Source organism: Dreissena polymorpha, chromosome 2 (genome assembly GCF_020536995.1).
Source record: "Dreissena polymorpha isolate Duluth1 chromosome 2, UMN_Dpol_1.0, whole genome shotgun sequence".
In the NCBI taxonomy this organism is placed as follows: Eukaryota; Metazoa; Mollusca; class Bivalvia; order Myida; family Dreissenidae; genus Dreissena; species Dreissena polymorpha.
In genome coordinates, this window is record NC_068356.1 from 29,289,595 (window position 1) to 29,304,698 (window position 15,104).

At 34.3% G+C, this 15,104-nt stretch overlaps 1 protein-coding gene and 1 long non-coding RNA gene across 3 annotated transcripts in view; both read left to right on the forward strand.

Annotated features, from left to right (window-relative positions):
- Positions 1-14,608, forward strand: part of LOC127866440 (uncharacterized) — a 173,965-nt gene extending 159,357 nt beyond the window's left edge. The window contains exons 1-4 of one of the 2 annotated variants that reach the window (XM_052406968.1): positions 1,161-1,279; positions 1,865-1,942; positions 5,660-5,711; positions 14,040-14,608. In XM_052406968.1, coding sequence (XP_052262928.1) covers positions 1,269-1,279; positions 1,865-1,942; positions 5,660-5,711; positions 14,040-14,381 — 483 coding nt within the window. In that variant the 5' untranslated portion in view covers positions 1,161-1,268 and the 3' untranslated portion in view covers positions 14,382-14,608. Of the gene's footprint in view, positions 1-1,160; positions 1,280-1,864; positions 1,943-5,659; positions 5,712-14,039 lie in introns of those variants that run through there. The other variant, XM_052406969.1, reaches the window with a different exon arrangement.
- Positions 6,158-8,522, forward strand: LOC127866449 (uncharacterized). The gene is made up of 2 exons (XR_008043004.1): positions 6,158-6,294; positions 6,596-8,522. It is a non-coding gene; the product is annotated as an uncharacterized LOC127866449 (long non-coding RNA).
- Positions 14,609-15,104: the final 496 nt, after the last annotated feature.

Below are 15,104 nucleotides of genomic sequence, written 5' to 3' on the forward strand. Positions count from 1 at the left end.
CTTATTCCATGCTTGTATTTTACTTCAGCATAAATAGACACTTCGTTTAGTTGACCAGATTTATTTGGAATATTTAGTGTTTAAACGTCATTGTCATGACGATTTCCGATTTCATGTGATTTGCTTACTCGGCTTAGCTTACCAAAGTGAAAAAGAAACTACTTGAAAACTATTTTGAATGGGGCGGATGTAGGTGAAGGGCTGTTTTACTAACGTATACGACGATGTTGTTTTCGCCGTTGTCGTAGTTGGAATTGCTGTTTACATGAACAAAAATGTTTAACCAACTTGTAAATATATTCATTTATGTATGCTGAAATGTACTGTTGGGTTTATGTTCTGGAATATCCAAGTAAGCCGTTATAACCCTTTATTTCCATTTCTATCAGCCCTTGTCCTGTGCAACTCTCGTTTCCATGGCAACGCGACGCATGCGAGGCTGTTGGTAGAGACTAGCAACACTACGAGTATCCTGCTGTTCTACTATAAATGGGAGTGGTTGCACATGTCCTCGACGACGCATATAAGCGTTCAATGAACGGGCATACGAACTTAAATATTGTTCTAACTATATAAAGTTTCGAATTGTTTATGCGTGTATGTGTTTCTGTCTTAAAATGTTATTGCATACGTATGGCTTCATAACAAATATCATTCACACCTTGACGGTTTTTGTAGGTTTGCTGAGCGTTTTCTGTTGTTTAATTTTTTCTTAGATAAAAGTCGAAAAGGACGTGGAAAAAATGGATCGGAGTTGTTACACCAGGCTTTTTTGGAGATTCTTCGTCAACGATTTTCCTTTCCAAATTTTTACCCTTACCATTGGTTTGATTTTTTTACTGCGTGTATGCATGCGCATGTCTGCCTTATTATGCCCAATAAACATTGGTAAATTTGGGACTTTCCTGATGCCGAATATATTTAATGAGTTTCGTTTAGTATCGTAGACAATTATGAAAACACGCATCTGATATGCGCCATTGCTAATCTCGTATTTTTCTGTGTCAGTCTGTGATTCAGTCATAAATTATAGCTCAAATGTTCCAAAGAATTGTGCAAACAAAATGTCAATTACCGGGGTACATGTAATTATTGATAACAATGTCAAGTTTTTAATCTCACAATTTGCCAAAAATATCAAAATGTCTTACTATGTTGTAACCTTAGTGTTTTGTAACCAGTACTAAGCGGCTTATATCGTTATGCTCATGGTTCTACCAAAATAAAAAATGTAAAAATATAGAAACGTAAATGTCAATTCTGGGGTTATGAAGTCACGGTAAGAATATATGTATTTATGATGATAACTAATTTCATCAGTTTCTTCTACAATGAATGGAATATGGATAGCATTACGAAATTGGTAATGATATTGATCTGCAATAAATTTCGGATAATTGAAGAGTCAGAGTAAATTCGGATAATTGTTTTTTAGTATACCTTAATGGGTTTTTTCATAAAGACATTGCTACGCTAATGTGAATACAAATCCAGCCCAAGTGAATATATTTTGCACAAAACTTACAGAGAAATAATTAAATTTTTGTCATATCTGCATTTGTTTATGTGCCACTAGATAGTTGCTTGGTTGAACTTCTAATTTTTCTTCTGTTTAAATATGGTATGATGATGTCATTAAAGTTCTAAATTTTCTTACTTTATCACTGATGTCATTAATAAAATTATGGGGTAATATAATCAGCATTTTTTTTTAAGATTAAAGCAATAATTATGTGAATGGTAAATCTCCGATTGAGTATACGTTACAATTTCTATCAATTAATCATTAAAGTCTTGTATTCACGATCGTCATTGTTTTGATTATTGTGATTAGAGTATTATGAGCATTGTAATTTATCATCAGGAAACGAGACAGAAGTCCGAGTCAGGACTGTGATGACTGCCTGCCAATTTCAAAACGAATAAACAGGCTAAATATCCAGTAAGTCAAGTGCTTTCTCTTTAACTTCTAAAGAGGGTGTCCATAGAAAAGATTTAATTGGTTTATCTCACTAACATACAGTTGTATAAGAAAAAATGAATATACCTAAGATTGGTACTTATATTGTATTGTACTTGTATATAATTTAAAAAAGATTCAAACATTCAAATGGTTTCCTAGTTACATGTAGAATGTCTGCTAGAGTTTTATTTTGTATGAAAGTGTATTATCTTCAAGAAATATTTCTAGAAACCTTGAAATCGTTTAAAAGCAAAATATTTAAGCAAATTTAAGTTCACCTTAGCACAATGTGCTTATGGTGAGCTTTTGTGACTACTTTTTGTTTGTTTTACGTTTTCAACAACTCAAAAAAGCTCAGATATTGTTTTCTTATGATATCAGGGCCTAGTTTCAAAATTGTTCCTGTCTGTGAACAACTTGGTGGCCTGTTTTTTTGTTTAAACCCTTTCCCCCATAAGAAGCAAAGTGAAAATGGCTTTTGCATCCAGCATAAAACAAGAACAGCCTGTGAGTAACTAGTTTGTTTGAGTGGTGATATTGAAACCTTGTGAACACTCTAGAAGTCCCAATTGTAACGTAACTTTCTCAGAATATCACTTTTAATATTATCTAAGTTGAGTTTAAACATTGTTTTTTCTGTTGATAAAGAGCTTTCTCTGGAGATTAAGCTGTTTTTCTTATTTTGCTTTGGTCAACATTTCCAGCTCAGAACTACAAATTAAGTAACCTTGGTTTTCAGATGAGCTCTTTTAAGTCTGTGGCTCTCTTATTTATCCATTTAACACCATATATAGGAGTATTTATTGCTGTTGTGTTCAGATGGGTTGTATTGCACAAGTTAACTTGAGTTAAGGCTGTATATTAATTGCTGTCAGGGCATCAATTTCACACAACAAGTGCAATACAAGCCATTTAAACGCCACAACTGTTTCAATCAGTACAGCAATTTTTTTTTACAAAATTGCAGCAATTTTTTTTAACAATTGGGGAAAGTACCGGTACCAGCCCAATTCCGAAAATTTTGCGCGAAATATCCCTAAAATTTGGAAAATTCGCGTTGTGAAGTCTTTATATTGGGAAATTGGTGTATTAGATTTTTTGCTCCCAAATACTTTAAAATTGATAACTAAATGCTGTCAAGTTGTCAATATTATATTAACTCAGGTTCAAGACATAGAGCTGCATAGGGAAACTAACTAAATGGTTGCATTTTATTTATTTAAACAAATTTTTTTTTTTTTGAAATCTTCAATTGGGAATTTTTATGTCCCCAACAGGGGGCATATACTTTTTGCACTGTCCATCGGTCAGTCTGTCTGTCCGTCCGTCACACTTTTCGTGTCAGCTCTCTTACTCTAGAAGTTTTCATCCGATCTTCACCAAACTTAGTCAGAAGTTGTATCTAGATGATGTCTAAGCCAACTTCGAAGATGGGTCATGCCGGGAAAAAAAAAGTCACGGGGTCACTTAGTGCGTTTTAAACATTCAGCATGGTGTCCGCTCTCTAATTCAAGTAGTTTTCATCCGATCTCCACCAAACTTGGTCAGAAGTTGTATCTAGATGATGTTCGAACATGGGCCATGCCAGGTCAAAAACTAGGTCATGGGTCACTTAGTGCATTTTAAACATTCAGCATGGTGTCTACTTTCTATTTCAAGTAGTTTTCATCCGATTTTCGCCAAAGTATTCCCAACCCTCAAACGGGCATATTTTGTGACAGTTTGGCACTCTTGTTTAGCATTGTCCACTCTATAAAGCAAAGATTTAATTTGACTTTCATCAAACTGTATGAAAATGTCTAAGGCATACAATCCTTTACTACTTTAGCTGTGTAAACTTAGGCATTGATCCTGGGTTTCATGCAATTGTATGGAACATTTACATGGTTATGCTTTTATTTTGTTACAAAGTTGGAGTTGGGGGCATCCGTGTCGGGGGGACGCATTTCTTGTTTAGACAGCAATTGGGAAATTTGTATTTTTTTCCTTTTTGGAAAAGTGTTGTTTTCTGGTACTTTTAAAGAAGGAAAACAATAGCTGTGGTATAAACCTTCTTATGATAAGGCACACGATTACAGGTCAACATATGATTATAAATTCCAAACATAAAAATAGGGATATACTGAAATAAGTAAATTGTATTGTCTTCTTGACATCATTACCGGTATGATGTGTACTAGGGAATGATTAAGGATCGCAAAAGGTACAGAGTCAGAGTGCTACTCAAAAAGGTGGTTTAACAATGCAAGTGGCATTATCTAAAAATGTAGGAAAGGGATTTGTTTATTCTAACAATGTATTTAAGGTTTCAACACAATGACTTCATTTTCTTTTGAATATTTGCCTAAATATTTAAATTTTAACTGATTTTCTTATTTTCAGTGTTGATTAACCTTGATGAACAGGATATGGGAACCAAGAAGTAGCATGGTTCAGCACTATTTCATTGTTGATCGTTCCCTAGTAGCGTGAATTAATGAAATCATGTTTTATTTTCTGCCAGTGACTAGTGAACCAGATTTCACACTGTGAAATATTGAATTCTTACCATGTTGATTGTAGTTTATAATGGAAATACCTAATTATTTGAGTCAGATTATCTATATGTATGGTATGTACCAAAATATATTATCACATGTGTTTTGTCATGTTTTTAGCTCACCTGAGCACAATGTGCTCATGGTGAGCTTTTGTGATCGCCTTTTGTCCGTTGTCCGTCGTGCATTGTCCGTTGTGCATTGTGCGGCCTTGTTAACTATCTAGAGGCCACATTTATTGTTCAATCTTCATGCAATTTGGTCAGAAGATTGGTCTCAATGATATCTTGGATGAGTTTGAAAATGGTAATGTTTGCTTGAAAAACATGGCTGCCAAGGGGCGGGGCATTTTTCCTTATATGGCTATAGTAAAATCTTGTTCACAATCTACCGGCCACATTTATTGTCTGATCTACATGAAACTTTGTCAGAAGATTCATCCCAATAATATCTTGGACGAGTTCGAAAATGATGCCGGTTGGTTGAAAAATATGGCCGCCAGGGGGCGGGGCATTTTTCCTTTTATGGCTTTAGTAAAACCTTGTTAACACTCTAGAGGCCACATTTATTTTCCGATCTTCATGAAACTTGCTCAGAAGATTTGTCCCAATGATATCTTGGATGAGTTCAAAAATGGTAACCTTTGCTTGAAAAACATGGCTGCCAAGGGGCGGGGCATTTTTTCTTATATGGCTATATATGGCTATAGTAAAATCTTGTTACACTCTAGAGGCCACATTTATTGTCCTATCTTCATGAAACTTTGTCAGAAGATTCATCCCAATAATATCTTGGACATGTTCGAAAATGATGCCGGTTGGTTGAAAAACATGGACGCCAGGGGGCGGGGCATTTATCCTTATATGGCTATAGTAAAACCTTGTTAACGCTCTAGAGGCCACATTTATTTTCCGATCTTCATGAAACTTGGTCAGAAGATTTGTCCCAATAATATCTTGGATGAGTTAGAAAATGGTAGCGTTTGCTTGAAAAACATGGCTGCCAAGGGGCGGGGCATTTTTCCTTATATGGCTATATATGGCTATAGTAAAATCTTGTTAACACTCTAGTTTAGTAATGTACAATGTACACTTTCTAGCTATATTAAAGCGGTATAATAAATGTTGTGCTTCTTTTAAACACTGTTATTTTCACACAGAGCCTGTGGCAGAAACAGTGCAGAAGATCAAGACAGATGTGTTACACCTGAGGTGTGTATATACTGCATACATGTATTATGTAGTCCAGTTGGCACAGTTTTGCCTATTATTTAATGTTTTGAGTGGAGATTAACAGAAATGAGAACTCATCACTCTTTGTCTAGGTCAACTGAAATTAGGTTTGATCCTCATTCTCATTAAAATCAAATTTGTTGGCTCCATTATTATCGGTAGTTTATGCCAGCCGATTGTATGGAAGGTTCCGACTGAATATTATTTTACTGAGATTTGGTTAATCCTGTATGTCCTCTGTATCATTAACTATAATAAAAAAAGTTGTTATTTTACCAAAATAGAGATTATTGCCATAAAAAAATGCAAAGTTGACAAATATATATGGATTTTTAGCCGGATTTTTTTCAAAAAAATCTCGGCTTATAGATTGATGTTGTCGGGCGGGCGGGGGGGGCGGGCGGGCGGGCGGGGTGGCGGCGTGCTCGAAAATGTTAAAGTTCTTATTTCATGGTATAACTTTGGTATGCTTGGACCTAGAGTCTTCAAACTTGACATGAAGGTTGGCCAGGATTAACAGATGACCACTGGTCATTTCAAGGTCATTCATTTGAAGGTCAAGGTCACTGTGACCTTCAATATAAAAAATGTTAAAGTTGTTATAACTTTGGTATGCTTGGACCTAGAGTCTTGAAACTTGACATGAAGGTTGGCCATAACTAGTTAGTAACCACTGGTCATTTCAAGGTCATTCATTTGAAGGTCAAGGTCACTGTGACCTTGAATGTAAAAATGTTAAAGTTCTTATTTCATGGTATAACTTTGGTATGCTTGGACCTAGAGTCTTCAAACTTGACATGAAGGTTGGCCAGGATTAACAGATGACCACTGGTCATTTCAAGGTCATTCATTTGAAGGTGAAGGTCACTGTGACCTTCAATATAAAAATGTTAAAGTTGTTATAACTTTGGTATGCTTGGACCTAGAGTCTTGAAACTTGACATGAAGGTTGGCCAGAACTAGTAAGTAACCACTGGACATTTCAATGTCATTCATTTGAAGGTCAAGGTCACTGTGACCTTGAATGTAAAAATGTTAAAGTTGTTATAACTTTGGTATGCTTGGACCTAGAGTCTTGAAACTTGACATGAAGGTTGGCCAGAACTAGTAAGTAACCACTGGACATTTCAAGGTCATTCATTTGAAGGTCAAGGTCACTGTGACCTTGAATGTAAAAATGTTAAAGTTCTTATTTCATGTTATAACTTTGGTATGCTTGTACCTAGAGTCTTCAAACTTGAAATAAAGATTGGCCAGTACTAGAAGATGACCACTGGTCATTTCAATGTCATTCATTTGAAGGTCAAGGTCACTGTGACCTTAAATGTTAAAATGTTAAAATTGTTATAACTTTGGTATGCTTGGACATAGAGTCTTCAAACTTGACATGAAGGTTTGCAAGCACACTTAGATGACCACTGGTCATTTCAAGGTCATTCATTCTAAGGTCAAGGTCACTGTGACCTTGAATGTAAAAATGTTAAAGTTCTTATAACTTTGGTAGGTAAAAATGTTAAAGTTCTTATTCCATGTTATAACTTTGGTATGCTTGTACCTAGAGTCTTCAAACTTGACATAAAGGTTGGCCAGTACTAGAAGATCACCACTGCTCATTTCAATGTCATTCATTTGAAGGTCAAGGTCACTGTGACCTTCAATGTTAAAATGTTAAAATTGTTATAACTTTGGTATGCTTGGACCTAGAATCTCAAACTTGACGTAAAGGTTTGCAAGCACACTTAGATGACCACTGGTCATTTCAAGGTCATTCATTTCAATGTCATTCATTTGAAGGTCAAGGTCACTGTGAACTTAAATGTTAAAATGTTAAAATTGTTGTAACTTTGGTATGCTTGGACCTAGAATCTCAAACTTGACGTAAAGGTTTGCAAGCACACTTAGATGACCACTGGTCATTTCAAGGTCATTCATTTGAAGGTCGAGGTCACTGTGACCTTGGATGTAAATATGTTAAAGTTGTTAATACTTTGGTATGCTTAGACCTAGAGTCTTCAAACTTGATATGAAGGTTGGCCAGAACTAGTAGATGACCACTGGTCATTTTAAGGTCAAGGTCACCGTGACCTTGAATGTAAAAATGTTAAAATTCTTATTTCATGGTATAACTTTCTTATGCTTGGACTTACAGTCTTCAAACTGGACATGAAGGTTGGCCAGCACTAGTAGATGACAATTGGTCATTTTAAGGTCATTGAAGGTCAAGGTCACTGTGACCTTGAATGTTAAAAATTAAAAGTTGTTTTAACTTTCGTATGCTTGGACATGGACTTTGCCATGACTAACAGATGACCACTGGTCAAGAGAACAACTGGTCATTTTAAAGTCTTTCAATTGACAGTGACCTTAAATGTGAATATTTTTTTCATGATTTAACTTTGGTATGCTTACCACTGGTAATTTCAAGGACATTCAATTGAGGTTCACAGTTGCGGCAACTTCAAATGTGAAAGGGCTCTAAAATATTATAATTTTTGCTGTTTCACTTTGTTGGGGTAGCTTTCAGTCCACTACAAGACAAGGTTGAAGAGACCTGTCTGCTGTGTATTGGGAATCCCAGTGTTTTGAAGAATGCTATATGCATGCATTCAAAACATAACACAAGGATTGCTCATGCCTTGAAAAGTACTTACATTTCATTTTGACCTTTGAACAATATTTCAGTAATTTAAGTATTGCATTGACAAAAACACGAAAGGTACTTTCCTGTCATTTAAATCAAAAATCCGGCTTCAATGCGGTCATCTCCGACCGCGGAACTCTTGTTTTAATATACAATAGTCTTAGGGAATATATCCTTTGATATGCTATAAAAAATGGGATCAACATGTATTAACAGCAAACATATTACTATCATTCTGTTTTCATCATGGTCAACCAATCAGATCAATCTTGTCAATGGTTTGAATTTTAAAATGAGTTTAAACTACACTGTGTATCCAAGAATTTAACATACATGTATCTTGAGAGGAATATTTAAAATTCAGGGGTTTTGAACAATGGGCTATCATTTAATCTTCATTTGATGTAATACATTTAAACTTTAGTTTTATTCTTGTATACAAAAGAGCAGGCTTATTTGTCATTAGTTATTAGCTCGGCGTTTTCTGAGAAAACCCGAGATATTGTCATAGCCAGCTCGTCCTGTCGTCCGCGTGGTGCTAAAACCATAACATTTTGTTAAGGTTTTGAACATTGGCTTTAAAATCAAATTGCTTCCACCTACAACTTTGAAACTTCATATGTGGATGCACCTTGATGAGTTCTACACGCCACATTTATTTTTGGGTCACTAGGTCAAAGGTCAAGGTCACTGTTACCTTTAAAATATAAATACATTCTGACAAGCTTTCATTTCTTCAAAACTGCACCTGTAGGCGAGCCTGGCACCCGCTATGCGGTGCTCTTGTTTTTTTTACTAACCATAAACCCTTTTTCTTAACAAGGCTGAAAATCTTTAAGGCAAAATTAGCCTGCAGCCTATTAAAGTATTTAAAGATCATGATTTTCAATTTGAAGCATACCTATTAAGCAATGCACAGGGTGGGCTTTTGTGCCACCTTCTGTCTGTTGTGGGACGCTAGTCATTTCTGGTTTGTAATCATACAAAAGACATCTCTTGAACTGCTGTGTAGATTCTAATGAAACGTAACAAGAATTATCCTTGAGTGACCCTCTTTCAAAGTTGTTATCATTGTTCTGGTCCGCTGCATACATAGTTTGCCAGAGCTAAAAATTGATTTTAAAAATATAAAAATATCTTTTTTGAAACTGCAAGGCACAGTGGTTTAATATTCTATTTGTAATATTGCCTCTAAATAATATTCCTTTGAGAAGTTTGCTCAAATCATGCTTCTGTGGTCAAATTGGCTAGTCCTAGGGTCACATAATAAACATAGACTTATATAGTAGCTTACATAAAAAAATCTATGAAACAACAAGTCCTAGAGTGTTTATATTTGGTATGTAAAGTCAAATAATGGTTTTCTACAATGTCTGTTCAATTATGCCTCTGTGACCTAAAGTGACCATGCCCTAGGGGTAAGGGTGTCACGTTTAAACGGTCGCGTTTCGTGTTTTGCTGAAAAACGTTTACCAAAACAGTAAACGTTTAAACGACAGTCAATATAAATATAATAAATATTGGGGTGCAAATAATGTAGCCGACTAGCCGTACGAAATATATTGATGAAGAACTGCAAAATCTGGGTACTTGCGGTAAATCCGGGCTACCGAATTCGGCAGTAATTTATTTCTGATTGGTTAGCGGATGGCGGTATGACTAAATACCGAAAACAGTACTGTTTTCGCGAAAACAGTAACATGTACCGAAAACAGTTAGAATTCCCACCTTTACAGCGTGATAGTGGCGTTAAACTATGATTTTGATGAATGTTTTTACAACAGTGCATTTAAATGATGCTTTATATTAATTATTACTTTTTAATAAAATTTATATTAATAAAAAAATCCACATTCATTTTCTTTTTTTGATATACGAAAACAGTAAAATGTACGCCCGAAAACAGTTTTATTATATGAAAACAGTGAATATTAAGACTAAAACATCGCTTTTTCCTATGCATGGTTTAAAAAAATAGTGGATTAAAGATATTTCAACATATGTGTTAAAACTTTTTAATAAAATTTATATTAATAAAAAAATCCACATTCATTTTCTTTTTTTGATATACGAAAACAGTAAAATGTACGCCCGAAAACAGTGAACAAATATACGAAAACAGTAAGTATTCAACATGTTAGCAAGAAATAGATATCGATAGAACATAACCAATACTATTTTATTCATTTGTAATGAAATTTACTATTTCAAGAAACCACAAACAGCATACCAAATGGGTGTTAAAATTGATCGCTTTAATATATCAGTTTGCAAAGTCGGCAATGTATGATTAAAGTAGCGGTTCGTGTGTTCTTTTGTGTTGCATTTTCTTTAAATATCAAGCTGTGATCATTAATGGATTGTAATTAGAGAAAAACTAAAGAACATGATTGGTATAATTTGTTTGTTGTTATCACGATTCCATAATTGTAATTTTATACTTAAATATTTATGGTCCGTATCCTATAATTGTTTAATTCAATAACGACTTATTTTTCTTGCGTTAATAATTAATTGTCAATAGCAAAGAATTTTGCGCGGTACTGACATCCGTACTTGACTATAACAATATTCTACGACTTTCACATTCTATATTTACTTTTAATTTATTTGCATTTTAGTATAAATAATTTCACATCATTTAATATTGTACAGAAATTTGTTACTTTAAAATAACAAAATATGCAACCTATGAATTCATTGTTTGTTCGTCAGTCGTTGTCAAACACTTTCAATTGTTTGTATAAATATAGGGGTTCATTACGTTTTTTGGAGTGTATTGTCACAGTTATCTGCCAGGTGTGAAACCATTGTTTAATACCGGTATACATGTTTTTTTAATCCAATTACGCAACTGTAATGTGCCATTGCCCTAAGGGAATCATCTGCATTATTACCTTAATCCGGTCATAAAAATGGTTGATCGAAGTGACACCAGACTGATAAGTGAAAATAGGGAAGAAATCTGCTGAAATAGCGCTTTAAAATGTACTGTCCAAAGAGTAAGAATCACCAAAAATATTAACCGAATACTTAGAGTAATTGCGGTATGTTTCATGCGAATGAACGTAAAATGTTTTATAGTAAAATAGAGTTTTGAGCAATATTTGTAAGGATATTGAGTATTGTAGGAATTATAGTCTTTGCTTACGTTACTCATTTTTTTAAATTGAACATGTTATATTTATTCGCACTAATAATTTTGGATTGTAATTTTGTTGTTATGGAATCTTTTGATTTGAAAGGACATACAATTATTTAAGCAATTTGACAAACAATCAGGGTTTTGATAGTGATTATGTTTACAATTATTATTAAATGAGACCAGAAAATATGTAAAGATACGGCTAGCAAATTTCTGTGTTAAAGCATTTCAAGGTAGAGCCGATTATATGAGTCGCGTTCTGATAAAACTGGGCATAATGCATGTGCGTAAAGTGTCGTCCCAGATTAGCCAGTTCAGTACGCACATGCATTATGCCCAGTTTTATCAGAACGCGACTCATATTATCATGCTTGTTTCCCTTTCAATTATACACACGCATTCAGAAGTGTTGTTTTTTTCATTCTTTTAGGAATGCCATACCTGGAGTCATTTTAAATGCCAGGGCATCACGAAATCTCTTGAGAACAGCTGGAATGATCAGAATCTAGAATTCTACTGTATATCTTGTCGTAGTAATTCTGATGGCACTTTCGACTATAAATCTGGATTGCGTCACTGATGGATCAAGAACACTGATTAAAACACCCTCCGCCGGTAAAAATAAACCCTGCAAACGAAACAGAAAACGAGCAGAGCGGTCAAGAACGCCATCCGCAAAAAGAAAACTTAAAACAATGATGTTGCCTTAATTGTCGATACATTATGCATGAAATGTATTTCTTTATGCTGTGATTAAAATTCCCTTATGCTGCGATTATTTATAGGCATGCGACTTTAAAGCTGTTGTCTTAATTGTCGTTGCGATCAGCACATGTTTAAACTTTAAAACACGGTCCGATACCGAACATCATAATTATTATGCATCTTATTATGAAATGTTATTTATTTCCAGAATGTCTTTATGTAAAACATTTAATTTAATTGTGTCTACTCTACCAAAAATACCAATATTTAACATGTGTTCATTAATAAAATATATATTTTGCTGATGTGTTCTTTTATATATCCATTGACTTAATGACAGGTACCGTCTTAAACATATTTGAATCTTCGCTCAAATGCTTTCTAAAGTTATCATATATTAAAATCATGATCTAACGGAAATAGCACGATGTAAAGGTGGGAAATCTAACTGTTTTCGGTAAATTTACTGTTTTCGATATCGTGTCCTCGTGTTATATAATGCTTCCATTTAAAACAGTAATAACATGCTTTTCGTACAAAAGAAATAATTAATATAAAGCATCATTTAAATGCGTACTGTTGTAAACATTAATTAAAATCATAGTTTAACGCCACTATCACGATGTAAAGGTGGGAAATCTAACTGTTTTCGGTACATGTTACTGTTTTCGGTATCATGTCCTCGTCCACAGACATGAACGGAAACTAACGGAAAATCTTCGCTACTTTCCGAAATTCTTACAACTTGGCAACGCAACAGTGCATATGCCGCCATCTTGAAATATTTTAATTGATTGATTAGCAAAGTAAAACAGTGCGGTAGCATGTTGCAAAGCAATATTTTAACCAAATTATATATTGATTACGTTTTTGCTAGTTAAGTGGTAATTTTCTGCGGTCAAACGTTATGCACATTTTATTTCATGTGCAAAAAACGTGCATTTGTTTCGGAGTGTCGTTTTCGGAAACAGTATTTTTCATCGATTTTACATTATTTTCGACGTTCTTTAAATTATTTTTATAGAATGACGAATACACATGTGGTGATACGGATTGTCTTTTTTATAATAGTTTATGGTTTAAATATGACATCATTGCGCGAATGTGATATGCACTGCATATTACTTCCGGAAATAACTATTTTCAGTTTGGAAATGCGAGTGTACTGATGCTTTTTAAACGGTAACGTGTCGTTTATTTCAGTTTATTTTAACGTTTAGAAAAATCTGTAAACGTGACACCCTTACCTAGGAGTCACATGCTCAAATCATGCCCCTGTAGTCACATGATTAGTAAATTACTTAAAAAATCTCCTCAGAAACCGCATGGGTAAGAGGTTTAATATTTGGAGTAAAAATTTTAAGTGGTCTTCTACGCAGTTTAAAAGTTTGTTAAAATCATTCACATGGGGTAAAAACTCCGTATCTTTTTCTCTGAACAACAATTCAAAGAGGTTTATCATTTTAAATAAATTGTATACACCTTAAATTTAGAATTTAGTGGTCTTCTACTATTTTTTTTTAGTCATGACCCTAGGGGCAAAATAAGCCTTGCCTGGGTTTAGATGGTGTAATGTTTCATAAGAATCGTAAAGCACACTTACTTAAAAGAAACATTTCCGAAACCACAAAGCATACAATTTTTATATTTTGAATATGACATCAGATTGTGGTCCTGTTCAAATTATGGGTAAATGGTCAAGTGCCATTACATGTTATCAATGTAGGGCCATTTTGACCCTATTGTTTGAAGTTACCCTGACTTGTATTTATGCACTCAGTCTTGATAAAAAATATGCCTTCATTGTGTTACTCAGGTTCAACCATCCGGAAGTGGTTTTAACAGCACTCAGACATCACCATGGCAACATACTGAATCTCAAAACTGTTCTACCCAGACTGTAAACAACAACATGAATTACCTCCCCTGTGGCTCTAGTCAGTGTGACAATACGCATCAAGAAACTGCGTTACAAAGTGTACAGACCGGCAGTGTTCAAGCATATGCCATACATCATGGAATTCCCTCTGAAGATTTCCGTGGATACAAACCAGAATTGACAGAGATTGAAAACCCTTATTATTACCATATTAATAGTGTTTTGTACATGGCGCACATAGAAAAAGCAAGTCGTGATGGATTGGATTTAAAGAAGTAATTTTGTTGTGTTTGTGATGCTGTTGCCATGAATTATATGGGAGCAGCTAGTGTGTGTTACAAAATGTAGTATATGTTGAATGCTTTTGTTTTGTACTTCTGGAATGTTGTTCTATTTTGTCTACCATTGATGCGGTATTTATGTAGGTTATTATTGTTTCCGGCTTATCATGTATTAATAGGATTTATTTATAGAAATATTGTTCACATTAAAGCTCATAACACTAATCATGGATTTCTGTGTCAATTGAATCAAAAGTGCGTCAAATTTGCTCCTTGTCAAGTATTAACCTTTAAATTCTCCTCAAAATATAAGCTGTTTTATAAAAAAAGTCATTGTTCTGTAGTTGGACAAAAATGACTTTAACAGAGGAATTGTCAAAAAGTTTATGGTAAAGTCTCTTCATATTATATTTGCTATTGGTGTCTAATTTCAAGCCATCATTTTCCTCAGGGATATAAATTAATATTATAATTAAATAAAACTTATACATGACCTTAACAAGACTGGTCCTTAGTGCAATCCCAAGTTAGGTATGCATTTAAGTTTCATACTCAAATGTACCCACACACAAAATGTGAAAGCTATACCTCCATCCAAACTGAAGCTATTGAGCAGAAACCATATTTCTATTTGTTAGTTACAGTGACCTTGACCTTACAAGACCCTATTTCAATCAGGAGCTAGATATCTATTGAAGCTTGCTATGTCTAAAGTTTCATC